The sequence below is a fragment of the Scophthalmus maximus genome, chromosome 5, assembly GCF_022379125.1.
Source record: "Scophthalmus maximus strain ysfricsl-2021 chromosome 5, ASM2237912v1, whole genome shotgun sequence".
In the NCBI taxonomy this organism is placed as follows: domain Eukaryota; kingdom Metazoa; phylum Chordata; class Actinopteri; order Pleuronectiformes; family Scophthalmidae; genus Scophthalmus; species Scophthalmus maximus.
Genome location: NC_061519.1, coordinates 12102801 through 12122783, shown reverse-complemented (window position 1 = coordinate 12122783; position 19983 = coordinate 12102801). Strand labels below are relative to the sequence as shown.

Here is a 19983-nt window from a genome sequence, read left to right as displayed (position 1 = left end):
GGTTGATGCGGCACTACATGGTATGAATTAACTTTCTGACTTCATAGTGCCGTCGTGACGGTGCCATTGCTGTCATAAGGCCGTGAATCATTTTTCGATGCATATAAGCTTTAGGTCGTGTCTATACTCCTGTTGGATGCAGAGATACTCAAAAAGTGTGTTGTTGAACGATGCATTACGTCAATTTATGACTTAGGTGTTACTTGATGTCACTGGGGCTTCAATTAACAAATTGATACACTTGTCGATTATTTTCTTGATTAATCGATTGGTTGTTTGGTCCATGATATGTGATTCATTTGGTGGAAAAAGCTAATCTTGTTTTCCCGAAACCCCAGATGATGATTTGACAAAGATATCCAGTTAACTGTCATAGAGGAGCAAAGAAACCAGAAAATATTTACTTTTAAAATGACATCAGAGAATTTTGACTCTTGAATTTTGATAGATTATGCATCATCAAAATGGTTGGCTATTATTTCAGCAGTGTATTTCTAATTGATTCATTGTTGCAGCTCTAGACGTCACTTATGATGCCATATGATGGGGATTCATTTTCTGATCGATATGAGCTTTACATTGTCTGTAACCCTGTTATTTGTGGAGGTATCATGGAAAATGTGTTTCTCAGACCATTTTGTTGACCTTGACCATTGACCCATCAGCTCCAAAAGTCTATCAGCTGAAGACACACGCACACACACACACACACACACACACACACGCACACGCACACGGACAGGGATGAAAACAAAACCCTACGCCGGTGAGCAGGGTAGTAATGAATAAACAGATGGATGGACCGAGACAGACAGCCGCGCCGGCCAGAACACATTTGACCTGTCGCTTTCCGTCTGAGCGGTCTGCTCGGCTCACGTCTGCGACGCTCTCTCTCTGCTCCGCAGCAGGAATCCATGTCAGGTTTTACAGGCCCGCGGCCCGAGGAGAGGATCTGCAGCGCTGGAAGCGTGCAGCCTGGTTAAGTATTTGAATTATGTCATTGACGTCAGCACAGTCATAAATTTCACTGCGGCCCATCCCTCAAGCTGGCCCATGCCAACACAGCTCCATGGTGCATTGTGAAGGAGCTGTCATGCAGGCCTTAATGAGGTGTGTGTCAGTTTGTGTGTGTGTGTGTGTGTGTGTGTGTGTGTGTGTGTGTGTGTGTGTGAGTTTGTGAGAGAGAGAGTGTTTGTATAGCTGTAGAAGCCTTTTGTTTTGATAGATGAGGAGTTTCGGCCGCATTTATAAACTATGAGGAGTCACAATTAGAAGTGAGGGTTTGGTTGTTTGTGACAGAAGACAAAAGGGTGATAGTGTGGTTTCGGGGGTTGGACTGACTGTAGATGTCCAGCACACTGTAGGTTCACCAGAGTTCACCTCTGTAAAAGTGACACCACTTTCTTAGGTGACTATTATGACCTTCTCCCTTCTAATAGCATTAAATCAAATTCTGTCTCATACAGTAGTCGCCTGTTTCCATTATGGAAACTTTCTAAAGTAATAAAAGCAATGGAAATACAATAGGATTTGTAAACTGTCGACAATTAAAGAAAATGTTAAATATACTCAAAATGATTTACACACAGCACAAGATTACATTTAATTTTGTAACTCATGTCACGAATGAGTTGGATATAGATGGATATATATATATATATATATATATATATATATATAAATAGTGCATATTAAATCCTCTAAACGATAATAAAACCACACATTTTATTAATCAGGATCTGTACTGTTATAAACAGAAACATTTTAACCAATAATACATTCTATGTAATAAACGATGAATAAATACATTTTCTTGATGCTCATGTTTTTCTCCAAGAGCAGCGAGTTACATTGCTGTCGGCGAGTCGCTGAAGAAATTCAAAATATTTACAGTCTTGGTGTATTTTTCCATCCGGTGTGGACTGTTTTTGACTCCTTTCCTCCTCTCTCTGTTTCCTCATGTCAAATTGTTTTTCCGCCCAGATCTGAACAAATTGACGTATATCGGTGGTGATACAGGGGTGATTCATTTCACCAACCCCCTCCACACGAGTGTGTCTGAGCTCCACGTGTAGCGCAGAGTCAAACAAAAGCAGCACTGAGTACAGGCACGTATCGGTGTCAGAGTTCTCTTCTCCTTCGTGATGCGGTGGGGTTAAGTCGAGGAATGTGTGTGTTTGCGCACACGCCGATAGCTCGGAGCGTGTTTACACTTCATCTGACGCTGGCGACTCCGCAGTCTTTTCTCTCATTGACCCTTTGTCGTAGCCCCCGCCGCTCCATTCCCCTGACAAGTCCAATTAGCGCGAATGAACAGGACTCGAGACGCAATCGTCACCGTGTCGGAGTCGACCTCACCGGGAAATAAACTCAAATACGACAGGAAAAGCCCTCAGCTGCATGCGCAGCCCGGAACGCTGCTTACATGTAGAAACGTGCGCCGCGAGGTACATTTACTCAAGGAGGTCGATTTTCATGCACTGGTACTCTGCTTGGAGTTTTAACAGTTTATGCTCCTTGATGCATCTGCTCCAATTCATTTCAGAGAGAAAATGTTTTCTTACCCCTCCACTTTTATTCGAAAGCTGTAGATGCGAGTTTATTAATTTGCAGATTTTGCACCAACGTACATAGTGGTCCAAAAGTCTGAGACCAGTTGGCCACATTGTACATCACTTCCTAATCATTAAACTATCTTTACAGCATATACAGTAAATACAATTAGATTACTCTTGAGCTGCTCCAGTATTGTGATAATATATACACAAATATAACATCCTGCACACTGAATACTTTTGATACTGAAGAATATGTCTGCTCTTTTTGTAACATTTATGAACTCAGGATATTGTTTTTTCTTATTCAATACGGAATAAAGTAAACACTTCATTCCCCTCGCTGGCTGTAGCTCCTCAGTAGGTGGCAGAACAGACGAGGCAGAACAGTTCCGCGAACCCAGCTTCAGCCAGACAGCAAGACAATCGGGTTCTGAGGGGTTGGTCGGGAGCACAGAGAGCGGCAGTGTGAGGTGGATGTGAGTGGAAGGTGTCTCGGGCGGGAATGGAGGTGGGGGTGGGGGGCTTGCGGGTGTTTGAGCCCGGCCCCGGTCGTTAGTGCAGTTGATGGCTCTCACAGAGGTCGGTCTGTGGCCCTATAGTGGGAGAGAGATGGGAGGGAAAGGGGGGAGAGAAGGGAGGCAGACGGGGTCTGTCTGCACACTGAGGTCTGTTGTCCTCTGGGCAGCCTCCAGCATATGGCCAAAGCATTAGGACTGGAGTGAAGGAGAAAAAAAGAAAAAAGAAAGAGACTTCCATTGAAAAACAGGCTGGAAAAGTACGTCGCACTCTGTCTGGGAGCAGGATTTTTCAGACTGAAAGTTAGTCACGCCACCTTTGACTGGTGACATTGGGAAATGACTGTCTGTCGTTCAGCACTGTATTTATGATCGACCTGAGGTGACGATGGCTTCGGCAGTCCCATCCACTCCCTTTGTGTGTGCACGCGCATATTGTAACTTTGTTTTAATTCTGACTAACTTCAACCCTTGATTCAGATTTTTTATTAAGTGAAGCGTAGGCCCGGGTCCAGCTCTTGTCTTTCTTATGTAACACGAGAGATGAATGAGCGCTCATCATCTGACGTTCTGCTTCGGCGAATCCGTTCGAAGCCAGGGAACAAAGCCGCTAAACTTTTGTTCTGCAGCCTACTAAGTGGTTTACAGCCATCAAATACTGGGCCGGGTGTATGAATTAGCTGCCAGCTTCAAAAGGGCCTGAATCCTGTTCATACAAGGAGCCAGCCCTTTGATGTCCCCCGCCTGCACTGGTAAAATGTCTAATGTCTCTATATGCCCTCGTCGGAGGGGAAACCGGGGCAGGATGTGGTCCCACCTTCTTGGCAACACGTCCCCGCTCCTACAGCTCAAGACGGCCGCACATGGCTATATACCCAGTTTCAACAGCTCACCACCTTGTGCATGAGCTGCTTTGATGTTGTGCTCTTTCTCCCTGTGTCACGGATTTTTTTTTACATGGCTCGGATGCCAGTGGTTCCTGTGAGTAGTTTGCACCGAGGGGCTTGGCATCCAGCAGCGCGCCGTAGCCAAGGCTTCTTTGAATTCTCCAATCTGGATCTCAAATAAAGGAAAAATGGGTCCGACCTGCGGAATGTGGCCAGCCGCTCGCACTCTTCCTCTTGTAATCTGAGGAGCCAGTGGCACGATTTCTGAAAAACCGCAGTCGGGAGTTAAACAGCCGAAAACTAGACGGTGCTGTGCGATTCAGAAGAGTCACCGTCGCCGCGTTGTTCGGTCACCTTTCCAGTGGTGGGAGGTTTCCTCTGCTGCGCACATACTGTCTCGTTTGAGCTCTTTGTTAAACACTGGCGGTCCGGAGCCCGTGCGCCATCGCCGGGCTTTGAAGTGCTTTGATCCACTATATTGACGTAAATTGGGGAGCAGCACGCGGGCTGTCCTGTTGTGCTAAGCATATGGGGTAAATGTCTTCCATGTGTGAAGCCCTATGAAGTCAAGATCAGTCTTTTCCATAGAGAAGGGGAGGACGGGGAGATCCAGATGCGCAGTGTGTTTGCTCCCTCCAGGCACAGATTTGTTGAATCAACATACTGCCTAGCATATTGGAATATGATGTTCCTTAATCTGTTTGCCTGTGTTTTGTCATCTCAATGCATTTTGTTATAATCCACTTAAAAAAATAAAATAATACCCACCACGTTTGAGACGGACACTTTCATTGAATGACAGCTCTGATTGTCCTCAGCAGTCCCTCCGCAATTCAGTAATTCCACCCCGTGTTTTGTGTTGAGTTCAGGGCCAAAGAGGAAGCGCTCTGGTTTCTTTGGCACACGGGAGACCTCGGGCCTGTCCTCCCCTAATTCAGGGAGTCAAAGTTTGCCTCTCGTGTTGCTTGTGCAAACACAGGGCTCGGTGTTTGATATATACTTTTTTTTTTTCTCCCTCGGAGAGGTTCAGAGAGGAGAGAGCCAGTTTGTGAAGCCTGGCCGTGTGGTGTGAGCTGTTGCTTGCAGCTCAGCAGAGTGCAGCCTTGAAGTGGTCTGCATGTTTCAGAAAGGAAGTCATCGGGAGCAGAGAGAGTTGACAAAGTGCGCCAAAAGAATTAAAGCAGGTTTAGTTTTTTTGCCCTCTCTCTTCCTGACCACACTCTTTTTCTTGCTCCTATGATTTTATAGCATGCATAGAGATAAGCAAGGCCAGGTGGATCCCTTTCACCAAAGTCATTAAAGGTTTATGTGCTGTACCTCTGTGTACACACAATTTGTATGTTTTTGAATGGGAGCGGGGAGGGGGGGGGGTCCCAGACACATCAACAGCAGGAGGCAGCAGACCGCCTAGTTCGCCAGCCACTCGTCCGTGGTACTGAGAGGGGGTATAGGCGAACAGGAGAGGCTGAGAAGGGGTGGGGGAAGCAGACAGAGTGGGAGGGGGGTATGAGGAGCGCAATGAGAGCGAGGGAATGAGGGGGTACGGAGAGAAAGAGCCTACAGAGAGAGAGAGAGAGCGCCCGTCAGCAAACAGTAATTCTAGCCTCAGTTTGTCTGAGAGCACAGCTCCTCTGAACTTTCTGAGGTGGTGGAGCGTGGCGAGATGAAGGAGCTTTGTGTACACGCCTCCCCCGCTTCCCCTGCGTCCCCCGCGCGTCCCGCGGGCCAGTCCTCTGTGCGAGCGAGCCACCCCACCTGCATGGTGTCGGGGGGTTCCGCTATGGACATGGATCCACTCGGGCCTGATTACGTGTCCATGTGTCTGTTGGCAGATGAGTCCTACCAGAAGCTGGCCATGGAGACCATGGAGGAGCTGGACTGGTGTTTGGACCAGCTGGAGACCATTCAGACCTACCGCTCTGTCAGCGACATGGCCTCCAACAAGGTAGGCCAATTTAGCCTGTATGACTTTGTATGTGTGTGTGTTTAAAAACCTATTCTCTGATGGATGGGACTGATGTTGGTTCTTCATTTGAGCTTTGTGCTGTTCAGGGAAATTTGCATATTTTTCAAATTTTATTATTATACCAGATGAAGGGTATCTATCGCATGAGGTGATCTTGGGTGAAGACACTATCTACAAAATGTCCCCTCTGATAAATTAGAGAGTTTAACATTGTGTTGTCGGCCTGACCACCAATAACTCCTTGTTTCGCAGAGGAAAATGTAATATCCAAATTTCATGTCAAAAAGTTGACAGTTAATTAGCACTGCGCTCCCAGTGACTGATATTTATCACAACGTCTTTCGGTGCAGCTTAAACTCCACATTTCACTACACCAGCGTCTGCCTCTACCCCCTGATGTTGCAGGGAGGTTTTGCAGATTAACAATCTCATTTTACTGTGACAGACTGGCTCCTACAGTAAAGTCTGCATTTGAATAATAATCGCCATAAGAAGGAACAGAGTACACTGTCGTACAGTTGCATGTCTCCCAAACCATGATTTAGATCAGAGGAGAAGATTTTGCAGGTTCAAACTTATAACTGATAATAACATTTTCAATATTACAATACATACTGTATATCAGAAGGCATGATGTTAAACTTATGATGGTGACTTGACCGGCCAGTGATGATTTGTTTACAGCCACACACTTCTGGTCTTTGCAGAAGTGTGGTTGTCCATTTGCACAGGGTACGCAAAAATGTCAATAACTTTTTGCCACAATGACGCACTTGCAAAGTAACAGCTGTCCTGTGGCCTGTGTGTATGAGCTGGCATGATCAATGAACAGGATCGCTTGTAAAAGACGTGGAGCAGCGTTTTTTGTTTTGCATACTGAGTTCATGTTATCTTTTGAGCAGAACAGAAGGCTCAGCGTTGCCTGTGTTCCACAGAAAACGTTTGCCCTGAACTACCCCAGACACACGGCGCGTTATGCAACAGACTGGTACAACAGGAGCACTCACAGTGTGATGAGGAGAATGCAGACTAACTCTAAATGTGTCCCACTGTTGCTCAACCTATTGTCTTATAGTCATGACAGATCCTTTTTTCTGTATTACTTTGTGTTGCAGAGACTGCCAATTAAAAACTTTCAATTCATATCTGCTGTATGTCAAAGAAGCAGTGCTACAACATCTGGTATTTCTTATTTAGTTCTAAAGATTTTGTCGGACATTTCCACCTGCATTGAATCTCTCGTGCCAAATTAATGATTTGTTTCTGATATTTTTTCCCCTGTGGAATTCATTTGTGTTAATTTGTCTGCCGTACTAATATGTTATTGACACCTGCCTATTGTAACAGACTCTGGTGAATTGAGCTTTCCCCTCATGCTGCACAGAAAGCACCTATGACCCTGGTCGTGTGGTCACTCAAAGAAAATCTGATTAAAATGATTTGGATTTGTTGGATTACTTAAAACACATACATCTTTGCTTGTAACAATACAAATTAATAGTGGGCACTTAAAAAGTGTGATCAGTCCCTCTTGAATTTCAGCTACTAGTGCGTCAGGAAACTAGAAACGGCGGATGTTGCGCTACTTCCTTGTTGACCAAGTGGCCAAAGTTGAACATATACCATCTTTCACTCGCCCAGATATATGTAGCCTACTGGAGCTGAATTGCATCGACTGCTCTGCTGAACATCCTGCATATTAATGATATTAAAAGTAAAAAAGGTTCTTCAGAACATTTCTGAAACTTTTCTTAACTTGCCTAATAACCGTGATATCGTCTGTTTGAGGATTTAACCATATAACAAGGTAAATGGTGCTAATGTAGACCTTGCTAAAATTTGCTAATAATGACTGAAAGATGAAAAAAAGTGTAATTACTAGGTGTTAATTTTAATGTGCCAACATTTGATAGTTAACGCTGAAAAATACAGGCTGATGGGAAAGTTTTTCAGGTATTCTGCCCAAAACAGAACACTTTTCCCTTTAACTTTTGACTCGATAATGGCCCTATAAGGAAAGGTATAAGAGTCAAGAAACTTGACTGTTTTTACCTACTTTAATGGCGTTCCGTCCAATAATGAATATTTCCACTAATATGCAGAAATGTCAACGTGATGATGGCACTGGAGGGGAAAGTCAGGAAGGACAAATTCACTCATCCTCCAGGCACCGTGAATGTCTGAACCAATAGACATTGCCATCCCGACTGGAGAACCCTAGAAAAAAAGATTAAATAATCCACTGGTATCAACTGGCATGAGAGAGTGGATAAATCCAACATGATAGTTAGATTTTTTTTTTAAAGTCAGCTTACTGATTTGGTTAAGTTAAATAAACACATTGTGGCACCCCACGACTTCACAAAGCCGCCATTTAGAACTAATTGCTTCCCCTTTGCTTTGATGCAAATAAACGTTTCTTGGTGTGCGTTTCATTTGTGTAGAGCTCGGCCCAAATTGCTTTACGCCCCACCCACAGTATTACTCAACCCCCAGGCAGACAGTGGCGACTGCACGGCGGCTGCGGATTCTAAACACGCAGGGTGGCGTTGTCCATTTCCGCCTATCTTCCACACACACTGTGGTCTGAGGGAGGACTGGATCAGGGAGGGGTGTTGTCGTACTGTGACGGGTGACTGTGACCGTGACACCAGTTTCCTGTCTTTTTATTTCCCGTGCACACCCCCCCACCCCCACTGCCCCGTCTCCTCTGCTCCCCTGGTTACCAGACGACAATAGCAGTGCTTTGACCAGGCAGCCAGGTTGAGTCTGCACAGATATATTCACGTCACTGGGACAGTGGAGACAATGAGCAAACGGCCCTGCAGGCGCACTGCAGCACAGGCGGACGGTCAGGCTGACCAGTGGGCACATGAGTCAGTCCTCTCAATTTGACCCGATACCACCGACTAAGCATTGTTGACTAATGATGATTTTTGAAAGAGCGAGGGTCAGCAGTTGTCGGTGGCCTTGATTGTTGTGTATATAGATGGAAAAGAAATTATTGAAAGTTACATTTTTGGTGCAAAACAGGTGTGAAATACATTTATAATGATGCACAATTAATCCGGCATCTGCGGCCTTTTGCTCCTCATCAGCATCTATATGACACGCTGCTCGGCAAAAGCCTATGTCTTTTCGGAACCAGAGGGGATTTAAAATCGAACCCACGATTAAACCCGGGGTGTCTCCACTTCCGGTGTCCAAGGGCACAGGTGTATCCGGAGCGATGGGACCACACACCCTGCTGACCAACAGTCTGGTGGCTGTGACCTCAGAGGGGGGGGGGGGGGGGGGTGTGCCTTCCTGCCCCTTCACTATCATTAGCCCCGCCACACTTCTACGCCAATGCTGGTGACGGTCTTGGACAAACACTGCCATCTGAATCCAGTTAGGGGAGTTTAGGGCTGCTCTGCGGGTTAGCGTGCCAGCGAGCCCCCGGGCGGAGCGCGCGCGGGGTTAGGAAACTTTAGCTCACGTGTGGTCACTCGAAAACTTTGAAGCGCCGCCGTCTTTCGGCGGGGAAAAAATGACAAAATTATTGTAACAGATGTAGCGGTGGGTCTGTAGCCGTAGCAGGGGTAATGGACATTAAATTATAGTGTTGTGATTCCCTTTGACTGAACGGGTGGTGAGCAGATCAGACGAGCTGCAGCAGTGATCACGGTGCCTGATTGCAATTAAAAAGGTTGAACCTCTGTAATCTGCTGTTATCGTGGAAACAAGGCAGAATAAGGGAGGCAAATATGAAATCCTTCTGCAACCCTGTTCTAACCCACTTCTGGTCGACACCTTCTAGGAAATGTGTCTTTCTAATGTTGCTAAACTCTGAAAATTCTCTGGGCGTTATCCGCCGCGTGTTGACTCTGTCAACAGCCAGGCGTTTTAGAGGCAGCGTTGGCTCACGGTGGGTTTTTTTGTTCGATATTGCAATGTGGTGTCGGGCTGTTCCTGTGCAATCGCTTTTTCTCTTTCTGCCGTTTTTCAGTCAAGGTCAAAGTGTGCCGCGCGAGCAGAGCCAACTTTTTAAGACTTGCCCCAAAGGAATGCATATACTGTATTTCACTGTGATTTCCCCCTCCACGCAACACGTCAGCATGTCAGGTCTGCTCAACTTGTTGTGGGGGACTTTTCATTGATGAGCTCAGGTATGTAAGTTGTTTGGCGCCTGAGGCCATGTCAGGAGCGTCTACCAGTAAATGACCTCAGTGAATTACTCTGTCGTGTAGAAGGGAAGTGGGTGGGGACGCACACTCTCGGGCCTGTGTTTCGGGGGAGGAGCCATCGATCTCTTGCTAGACTCTGTAGGCCAGTCAGTCAGTCAAGTCGGCTCTATCACTATATGTTTCCTGCCTGATGCCACTTCAGAAAAGAGAATAGAGAGAGAGAGAGAGAGGAAGCGGACGGGCTCGCACGCACAGAACGAACGGAGTAATCGCTTGCGGAACTTTAACAGGATTTCTTTGGTGCTGTGTTTGGTGCTTTTGAGTGACAATGGGACTATGTTGTTCTGAAAAGCAGAAGAAAAACTTTGGGATGCTTACGAGTTGGAAGAAGGTGAGACAGTTATGGAGTGTTTTGTCACATTGTGCTGTGGGAGTTTGCCACATGGAGAGTGGGATTTATTGAAGAATATGTAAATGTATGTCATCTCAGTTTATTAATAACTTAAGAAACATTGAATTTACTTTCTGTTTTTTCACTGATTACTTTGAGAATCTCCCACGTTGGCTGGTTGTTGTAGGATTAGGGGGCATATGGGGCTTAAAAATCTTTTTAAATGCTTGTGTTTATCTTCATGAGTTTATGTGTTCAAACTGTTTTGCCTTACACCCCAACATTTTTACTTATTTTTACATTTTGCAAGACAACATGCACGTATTTCTTGAGTATTCAAACTGAGGGAACAGCTCGTCATCTCCTGCGAACCAGCCGCAACGTTTTCTGGTCAAGTTTATGCAACTCCTCTCGGTGTCCGACGTTGAGTGTTTGTTCTGAATGTTTGCACTCTTTGCTCACCTAAAAAGGATGTATGAGCTAATACCATGCCTTGAGTCATCTATTCTCCCAAGAACAGTTAACCACTTGTCACCGTGCCGCCTGAGCCGAACTGCATGACACCGGGTTGCTGACATGTGGCCGTGTGCCTAATTCATTTCCTAGAGGTCGCACAAATCCACACAGTTCCCCTGCTTTAAAGGGTCCGTTTACAAGTTCCCTTTGAACGGAATAAAGCCGTCCGAATCCAAGCTCAAATATTTGTCCTTACGAGCTCTTTGCTCTTTGATTTTTTATGGACCGCGCTGGCAGTCTGGGTTTTTGAGCGCAGCCAACGCTTTGAAAGTGGTGTTCAAGTTTCACATTCGAGTCGATGTTAGCTGTCTGCCTGACAGCTATTAGACAGCTGCTGAGACCAGAGTCGGTCTGGTCCAGTGTGAGGAGAAAAGACCTCATTGTAAGGAATAATAAAAAGCCCTGGCAAAAGGCAGAATCGCGGTTGATTTATTTTTCTTAGAGTGTTTGAACACGCAGCAAAGCGCGATCAAATTTTTTGGGTCATAGAAAAGATGGCCCAGTTATTTCAATGTATTAATTATTAGGAGTTTGTTTTGGTTTTCTGATAGTGTTTATCTTTATTGATAAGAAAAGCCATTTTCTTTCCTCGGGGGACGGGAAAATTGTCTTTCCTCGTGGGTCTGTGCCGCATCTAGCCAAGCTGCTGTGTCTGTCTAGAGCATCTCTGCTGTAGATTGTGCATTGTGTGTGTGTGTGTGTGTGCGCATGCGTGCCTGCATTCGTGCGCCTGTGTATGCGTGTGGTTGCACACGCATGGGGACCACTGTGAGAACAACAGAGGGGGGCCACGTGACTCTGTTGCCACGGCGTTCAACTTGTCGTGCAATTGGCGGTGCACTGGTGGGCTGCAGACTCTCATCTGTTTGTCTCCCCTCATCTCTGTTTGTGTCTGGAGCACTGAGACCAGATCATGTGTATGTAGACTGAGAACAACACTGCGATCCAGGGCCTGAACAGCAACTTATGGTTCCACTCTTACAATGATACCCCCCCCCCCCCTAAAAAAAGGACTCAAAACCACCAAATCAGACAAATAAACATGCTGGTGCTTTGAAGCCTCACGTTGCGCAGTATGCGTTGTATCTGTTCTGCATTACTGAGCAGGGGGAGCAAATCTTGAAGGGAAGGAAACAGAGGGGGGGGGGGTTGAAAGAGATAGTGGGAGGGGTTTTGAAGAGAGCACAGGAGTTCGGGAGAAAGAGAGAGAAAGATGTGGGGGGATTCTCCCAGTTTCTGCAGTGCTCTGCATGACTCGGTCTTCAGCAGGGGTGGGAGGCAGAGAGAGAGAGACTCCACCAGCTCGTCTGCCACAGGGGACGACTCCCTCCTCCTCCTCCTGTCTGCCTTTCTCCGTCCCTCTCTCCCTCCTTTCCCTTTCTCCCCAGTCTGCCATTCCTCCCTTACTCAATCTGGGCTCGGGAAGGCTGGAATCCCCCCCCCCCCCCTGCGTATCACTGGATAACATTTGGATTGTTGCAAGCGAAGGCAGAGGGTTACAGCAACGGACTGAGGCAGAGAGAACGGGTTAACAGTAAAGGAAATTGACCGCGTTCAGGGGGGGATTCCATCGCTCGCGATCCCGGAAAGCAGCGGGCGACGCAAATGAGGAGGCGCATCATTTGGCCATGGGTGTAGGGGTCCACCACAGCCCCTCTCCAGAGAGTTCAGCAGGGGCATTCTTACCACAGTCCACCGTCGGAGGGCGGTGATTTTGGGGGGGCGCCTTGAGCTTCAGGCGGGAGGGCTGCGCTCAGCCTTGGGGGTCCACTCAGAGAGGAGCGTACAGGGCTTCTGCTGGGGAGCGCCAGGGGCTCAGCACAGCTCAGCACCATGCCTGAGGCCAACTACCTGTTCTCCGTGTCCTGGGGATACATTAAGGTGTGTCCCATAGACGGGACTCTGTGTGTGTGTGCGTGTGCGCGTGTGTGTGTGTAACCATTTACTGTAGAGTATGTGCATGTTTTTTCACTGCAGATGGTGCAATCTCTCAGATGACCCCACTGATTTTTCACCGCTTTAATTGCACATTTGGATGCGTTTGATGAGATCAGATTCTGTCTTGATGCTCTTGCTCAGGGGTTGCATACGCTGAAAAAAGAAAACCTGTCGCATTTTGTTTCCCTAGAAAAAACAGTGCACTGACAATTTTGTATATTATGCCTCACTGTGTTGTGTTTGTTGAGATGCTTTGCCGTCGTCCGTCTCAGTAGCTAAACTCGAGCCAGGACCAGCGAGACATAAACACAGACCTTATATGGCGCATAAAAAAATACAGAGGCCACGTTCTCATGGGTTATGTGCCAATAGAAAATAACAGGAAATGCTTTCGAGGTCACGGCAGTCAAATGATTTCATGAATATGTATTTCCTTGTCAAGATAATTTAACCTCATGTGTTTTTTTTGTTTTTGTTTCTTTGCCTCCAGTTCAAGAGGATGCTGAACCGGGAGCTGAGCCACCTGTCTGAGATGAGTCGCTCAGGCAACCAAGTGTCAGAGTACATCTCCAACACCTTCCTAGGTGAGCACTGCAACACGCTCACATGCCGCTAAATACAGACATCGCAAAGTACAACCCAACTGAGCCCACAAATGAGCCCACGCGGTCTGTATGGTCAGGGGGTTGCGAGGTCACCTGAAAGCATGTGCTAAATGGCAGGGAAAAGTCATAGCAGGTCTGCATCACTGCTCCCAAACCAGTCTGATCTGGTCTGGGTGAAGAGACAGAGAGTCCCCATTCGCTCTGACTGCAGCGAGGTGGAGGGGGGGGGGGGGGGGGGGCGGAACTCAGGGAAGAGTTCCCTCTGGAGAGATCGGGGGCAGTGAGTGGGGGAGAGGGAGAATAGAATATGTGCCATCGGGTCCAGATACACGTTGAATTATTCATCGGGAGGACAGACGCGTTTCCTCGTCTCTCGTAACGAGCCCGACTGCATTTCGTGACTCGGCCGCACTGTCAGCCACCCTGCTTGTCCCGCAAACAGCCAGACATCCTGCCCCCCTCAGCTCCTCCACCTTCCCATCAATGCATTGTGGTGGGGGAAAAAACAGAAAAAAGGTGCAGTGAAGGTGATTTCTGTGTGACAGAGCCGCCCCTGGGGAGGAGAGACTCGCGCGAGAGAAAACACGGAGAGGAACTCGGCTCATCTTTGAAGCTCTGTGGTTTTTGTTGTCATCTGCATTGCAGCTAGCACCTGTCAGGTGTTGCAGAGTTCCTTTTTTATTCCTGTGCTTTGTGGAGGAGGCAGCTGAGATCTATTTCCTTTTCTTCTCACTGCGTTGCATGTGGTGCACACACACACCCACACACACAGGCTGAGGGAGTCGTGCACTCGCGCACACACTCACACACACACACACACACACACACACACACACACACACTGTCAGCTGTGTGCAGCATGTGAGAATCACACTCAGCCAGCAGACAGACTTGAATCACATGCTGCAAAGAAGAAGAAGAAAAAGAAAAAAAACACTGCGCACAAACGAGTCCCTCCTCTTAACATTTCATCTTAATATGAACCGGTTTTCCACAATTCTCCGGATTGTTATTTTAACATTGCTCAGTTTCTCAGAATGAGCAGGCCACCGGAGCAGATTTCACAACAACTCATTAGCACTTCTCGACCCTTTGTGTTATTGTAACATTCATCGCCTTTGTAGTGGAATATTTATTGTTTATAAGTAAGTTATTTCTTTGCTGCTGGCATGGAACTGAAGGAATCGCTTGTTAATCCAATAACTATCGGTGCAGCTTGAATCTGTTTTCACGTGGGTGTGAGAGCTCGACTAGCTCCTTGTGTTAACATTGTTTACTCTGAAACAGTGGCAAAACAAGCAAGGACGCTTATCCAACAAAAATCTTCATATTTTTCTCCTTTTGTGTCTTTATTTATTTTCTCCAGACAAGCAAAATGAACTGGAGCTTCCGTGTCCGGTTCCAAAGTCCAGGGAAAGGAAGAGGAGGCAGGGCCAGCAGCAGCAGCAGCAGCAGCAGGGTGGGATGATGACTCAGATCAGCGGGGTGAGGAAGGTCAGCCACACGCCCAGCATCTCTGGGAGCACCAGCAACCGCTTCGGGGTCAAGACAGACCAGGAGGAACTGCTGTCCAAGGTAGACAATTGACAGATTTTGCAGCAACAACAAAAAAAAGTGAAAATCATGCGATCGGCTGAGACACTTACGGTCGTCCCGTCTATTTATCTAATATAGGACCTGGAAGACATCAACAGATGGGGTCTGAATATCTTCAAAGTGGCCGAGCACTCCCACAACCGACCGCTCACGTGCATCATGTACACCATCTTTCAGGTCAGTGCCCTGCCTCATCATCATCCTCCTCATCCTCCATCCTTAAGTCAGAGAGAATTAAAAACAACAACAAAAAAGTGTCATCACATAAACACATGGCTTTAGCTGTGCTTTGGCAGAAGAGCATATTCAGCCCTTTTTATTTTATTTCAATGATTTCATAAATATGGTTTGAAGATTTAATTTAAGGTGAATCCATCTACTTGTAAAAGATGCTCACTAAGGCTCCGTTTTCTTTCCTAATTTTTCTTCCTCCGTGTCGCACGCAGGAGCGAGACCTGATGAGAACGTTCAAGATTCCAACTGACACCTTTGTGACGTTCATGCTGACCCTGGAGGGCCACTACCACTCCGACGTGGCCTACCACAACAGCCTGCACGCCGCCGACGTAGCCCAGTCCACCCACATCCTCCTCTCCACCCCCGCTCTGGATGTAAGCATCTAAAATATGACCTCGTGACTTTCCAATCCTTTTGTATTCCGCGTGAAAATGCCCGTGCAGAATTCCACTAGTGACTAAACACCGTTCAAAATAGTTACACTGAGTTCATTGTTAAAACATGATACAACATTTGAAGGTGGCACCATCGCCCACACCTTTTCCCACAAGGCGGTTAGCGCGATTTTAATGAGGTGACTGGCATTGCCGTCACCAATACTGGCATGCCCCTGAAAGTGCATGCCTTCGAGAGGATGACACACTGTCTAATACCGCGCCTTGTTTGGCCGGTCTATTAACTGTGGACGCTCATCTCTGTTTATTCTTCTTCCTCCAATGCAGGCCGTCTTTACTGATCTGGAGATCCTGGCGGCCATTTTCGCTGCGGCCATACATGACGTGGACCACCCAGGTGTCTCCAACCAGTTCCTCATCAACACCAGTGAGTCCCAAAAGTCGAACACCTAACAGCTTTATTTAGTCTAGACGGGCATAATGGGGGATGAATAGGCATAAATATTTGCATGGTTTAATGGGGATGTGTCTCCCATGTCTCAGTGTGGGTTTTTCAGGGCTTTTGAATGTTGCCATAGCTACCTGACCTGAGTTTTAAAAAGCTTGTGCTCAATTTAATTTCTTCCTTCCTGCCTCCCCCCCCTCCTCTTCCTTCAGACTCTGAGCTGGCTCTGATGTACAACGATGAGTCAGTGCTGGAGAACCACCACTTGGCCGTGGGCTTCAAACTGCTGCAGGAAGACAACTGCGACATCTTCCAAAACCTCACCAAGAAGCAGAGGCAGACGCTCCGGAGAGTGGTCATAGACATGGTGAGGAAACGTCTGCACAGCTGTCTGAGGCTGCGAGGCAGTGTTCGCTTTCAGAATAATGTCTTGGCTACTTTATTGCTCCTTTCCCTCAAAGTATTTCTTACACCATCCTCTGTCTCCTAGGTATTGGCAACTGACATGTCTAAACACATGAGCCTGCTGGCTGATCTGAAGACAATGGTGGAGACCAAGAAGGTGACCAGCTCTGGAGTCCTGCTTCTGGACAACTACACAGATAGAATGCAGGTAAGCGGCGTGGTTTTACGCACACAGTATAGACGCTCTCATACATACCATCAGAGATGCAAGATGTATGAATTGTCTATTTATTTTTTGGGGTTTTTTTCCTGGCAGGTTCTGCGGAACATGGTTCACTGTGCCGATCTGAGCAACCCGACCAAACCACTGGATCTGTACCGGCAGTGGACGGACCGTATCATGGACGAGTTCTTCCACCAGGGAGACAGAGAGCGGGAGCGGGGGATGGAGATCAGCCCCATGTGTGACAAACACACCGCTTCAGTGGAGAGGACACAGGTAGAGAACACGCATGTCCAGCTCCAAAAAAATCAAACCAAGAGGTAAATATTGTGATTATTTTTCCATCGTGCTGACATCATCCCTGTTTTTTTTTTTCTAGGTTGGCTTCATCGACTATATCGTCCACCCTCTGTGGGAGACGTGGGCCGACCTGGTCCACCCCGACGCCCAGGACATCCTCGACACGCTCGAGGACAACAGGAACTGGTACCAAAGCATGATCCCTCAGAGCCCCTCCCCGCCCTTTTACACCGGTGACGCAGAAGGGAGCCCACACGGGGAGGAGGAGGAGGGGGGACCCATGACGAGTAAATTTCAGTTTGAACTGACGCTGGACGACGAGGACGGACAGGGGGGAGACGGGGAGAGCGGGATGATGGAGAGGACCGACGCATGTGACACTCTGACATTCCAAAACCATCCCTCTGATGAGGACGGTGCAGAGATGGCGACGCGCAACGTCTCCCCGGCGGAAACATAGCTGAACTGGCGGTGTTAGTTAGAGTGCAGCGTGTTTTGCTGTTTTTTGGCTGAGTTCATTTAATTGCAGTGGAGGAATCCTGCAATCTGGCTCTTCGGAGCTGCCTGGCTGCTGGGTCTGACTGAATGTGGGGCACCCCTGCAAACGAGGCCTGGATAAAACCCGTGGCTGTTTGATTTTGAGCCCTTGAAGAGAGCTGACCTGAGCGCAGCCTCCGCTTTTAACGAAGGGACTACTGTGGGACTGCGGAGGCGGGGCCGAGTCTGAATAAGACGATGTAGATGATATGAATCGGTGTACTGGGACAAGATATCCAAAACTTGCACTTCCGGGCACTTTTTATGTTCATTACTATTCTTTTGTACTGTGTCAGGACTGGATGCCACCTGGTAGTGTCCAACCAAAACTACTGGTCAGCAAGTTATTTGTAACCAATTAGTTTTTTCAAACACAAGTTGTGTGCCTTTTCTTTTTTTTTTTGTAACAGCCGTATCTTTTTCTAAGTGTTTTTTTTTTTTTATATATATATATATGTGTATATATAATTTATTGAAGACATCAATGTAGCTGTAAAATGTGTAAACTTTTTTACAAAGAGGACAACTTTGTCTCACACAGTCTTCCTAATGTTTTGGCAATAGTATAAGCTGGTGGAGCGGAGGTAGTTCAACAAAAAAAAATAAGTTGACTTCCCAGCACAATTTTGCACTTTGCGGCGTGCAGAAAGAGGAGGAGAGTGTGGAAACTCATTGACGAAATCATGTGATTTATCCAACTATCTTTATCCAGTAATTCATTACGTAAGTGATTAAATATGAGATTCTCTGAAAGTATTTTTGAGTAAAAAAGAACTGCAAAGATCCTGTGAAGAAAGCACTTTGATCGATGCCTCTCAACAGTGTAAACACACGCTTTAAGAGTCTCCAGCGGAACAAGTGAAACTTCCATCGAGAGGCTCAATTGATCATGTAGCTTAACCCAAAGATCAGGGCAAATCAAAGTTTATTACCAAGTGTCATTTCACCAAAGTATATCTAATAGGAAACTCCACAACCTTGTATTGTACTGAGCCATATTCCAGTATGGGAAAATCTGTCTCCACCTTGTAATTCCTTTTTTTTCACCATCAAACGCCTGATATCGTTTACTGAAGTACATCCTCGTGAATACGCTTTTACACAGTGTCTCCTTTTTTAAAAATTCGAATGACTGTGAGACTGTGAGCGCATTTTTAAAAAGACACCTGACAGTGACATGATAATTGTATGTTGTAGTAGTTGTTCCAGCACTTTGAATATGACGACAGTTCTGCAGCTGGTTGCTGATCTGTCCAACACTACCTTAAAGGTACCACATTGTAAGGGCACAACCTTCAGAGTAAAGGGGGAGTGGGCGTGAGTGTGCGTGAGCGAGTGTGTGAGTGTGTGAGTGTGCGTGTGTGTGTTAACCGTAACAACCGTTGCACAATCTTGTTGCACCCAGCTGTGTGGTGCGGCCTCTTCAGCTATTTGTGACAGTGTATTTATTATCTTCCCCTTGTACATGATAATATTGACAATATTCTCTGTATATTTGTTATTATTTATATGCACTACCACGTGTCAAATCACAGTCTGACTGAACTCGTCTCGTGGTTTCCGATTTTCGTCGTATCAGACCATGACACGGACTTATGCAGTGCGATTATGACAAAATTTGAAATGTATAGAAATGTTTCCAGTTTTGAGCTTCCAGCCGGAGACGTTTGTAGAGTCTGAACCAACAACACCTCACGTGAGGTGCAGAAGAAAGCTTTGTGTCCTTTGTTCCCGTCGGAGCACAGAGGCTGGATATTTACTGCAGTATATTGTGTACGGTGACGGGTCATTGTACAGCTTTGGGAATATTTGCTGAAATATATGACATTGTTTTGGATGTATTTTTTCAGTGTCTTCCTCACGATATAATGGTAAAAAAAAGTGTATGTTGTGCTCACTAAAAATTTTTCTATGAGATTATTAAAATGGGCATGTATTACAGAAAAGCTGTGGTCCGAGTGAGTCATGAAATGTTTAGTGTTTTTGAACTACTTTAAATAATAGGTGTATTTCCACTGGTGCAGTGACACAACACAATTCAACGTCAACCCTCAGAGCAACATTTTTTTTATAACAACGTGCCAACTGATGTGGTTTCGCTGGCGTCATAGTTCCGGTTTTGCAACTCCGAGGGGAAGACCACGGTGAAAATGACAGAGGGAAAATAGGGCATGATTCCGTCTTCAGTCACTTCCCTGCAGCGACACCGGTGACATCTCCCCTCCCCTCTGATAGTGGTGCTCAACACAGAGCCAGCAATGTAAACAGGAAGGGTAGAGATAGTGCTGCTATGTGCTGGGCCC

The 19983-nt window shown here is 46.6% G+C and overlaps 1 protein-coding gene across 7 annotated transcripts in view; it reads left to right on the top strand.

Moving 5' to 3' along the window:
• LOC118310457 (cAMP-specific 3',5'-cyclic phosphodiesterase 4B-like) overlaps positions 1 to 19626 on the top strand; it is a 47398-nt gene extending 27772 nt beyond the window's left edge. For 6 of the 7 annotated variants that reach the window (XM_035633395.2, XM_035633393.2, XM_035633397.2 and 3 more), the window contains 10 exons: positions 5793 to 5905; positions 13428 to 13521; positions 14909 to 15117; positions 15217 to 15315; positions 15585 to 15749; positions 16098 to 16197; positions 16428 to 16582; positions 16706 to 16828; positions 16937 to 17119; positions 17223 to 19626. In XM_035633395.2, coding sequence (XP_035489288.1) covers positions 5793 to 5905; positions 13428 to 13521; positions 14909 to 15117; positions 15217 to 15315; positions 15585 to 15749; positions 16098 to 16197; positions 16428 to 16582; positions 16706 to 16828; positions 16937 to 17119; positions 17223 to 17603 — 1622 coding nt within the window. In that variant the 3' untranslated portion in view covers positions 17604 to 19626. Of the gene's footprint in view, positions 1 to 5792; positions 5906 to 12275; positions 12881 to 13427; positions 13522 to 14908; positions 15118 to 15216; positions 15316 to 15584; positions 15750 to 16097; positions 16198 to 16427; positions 16583 to 16705; positions 16829 to 16936; positions 17120 to 17222 lie in introns of those variants that run through there. The other variant, XM_035633401.2, reaches the window with a different exon arrangement.
• Positions 19627 to 19983: the final 357 nt, after the last annotated feature.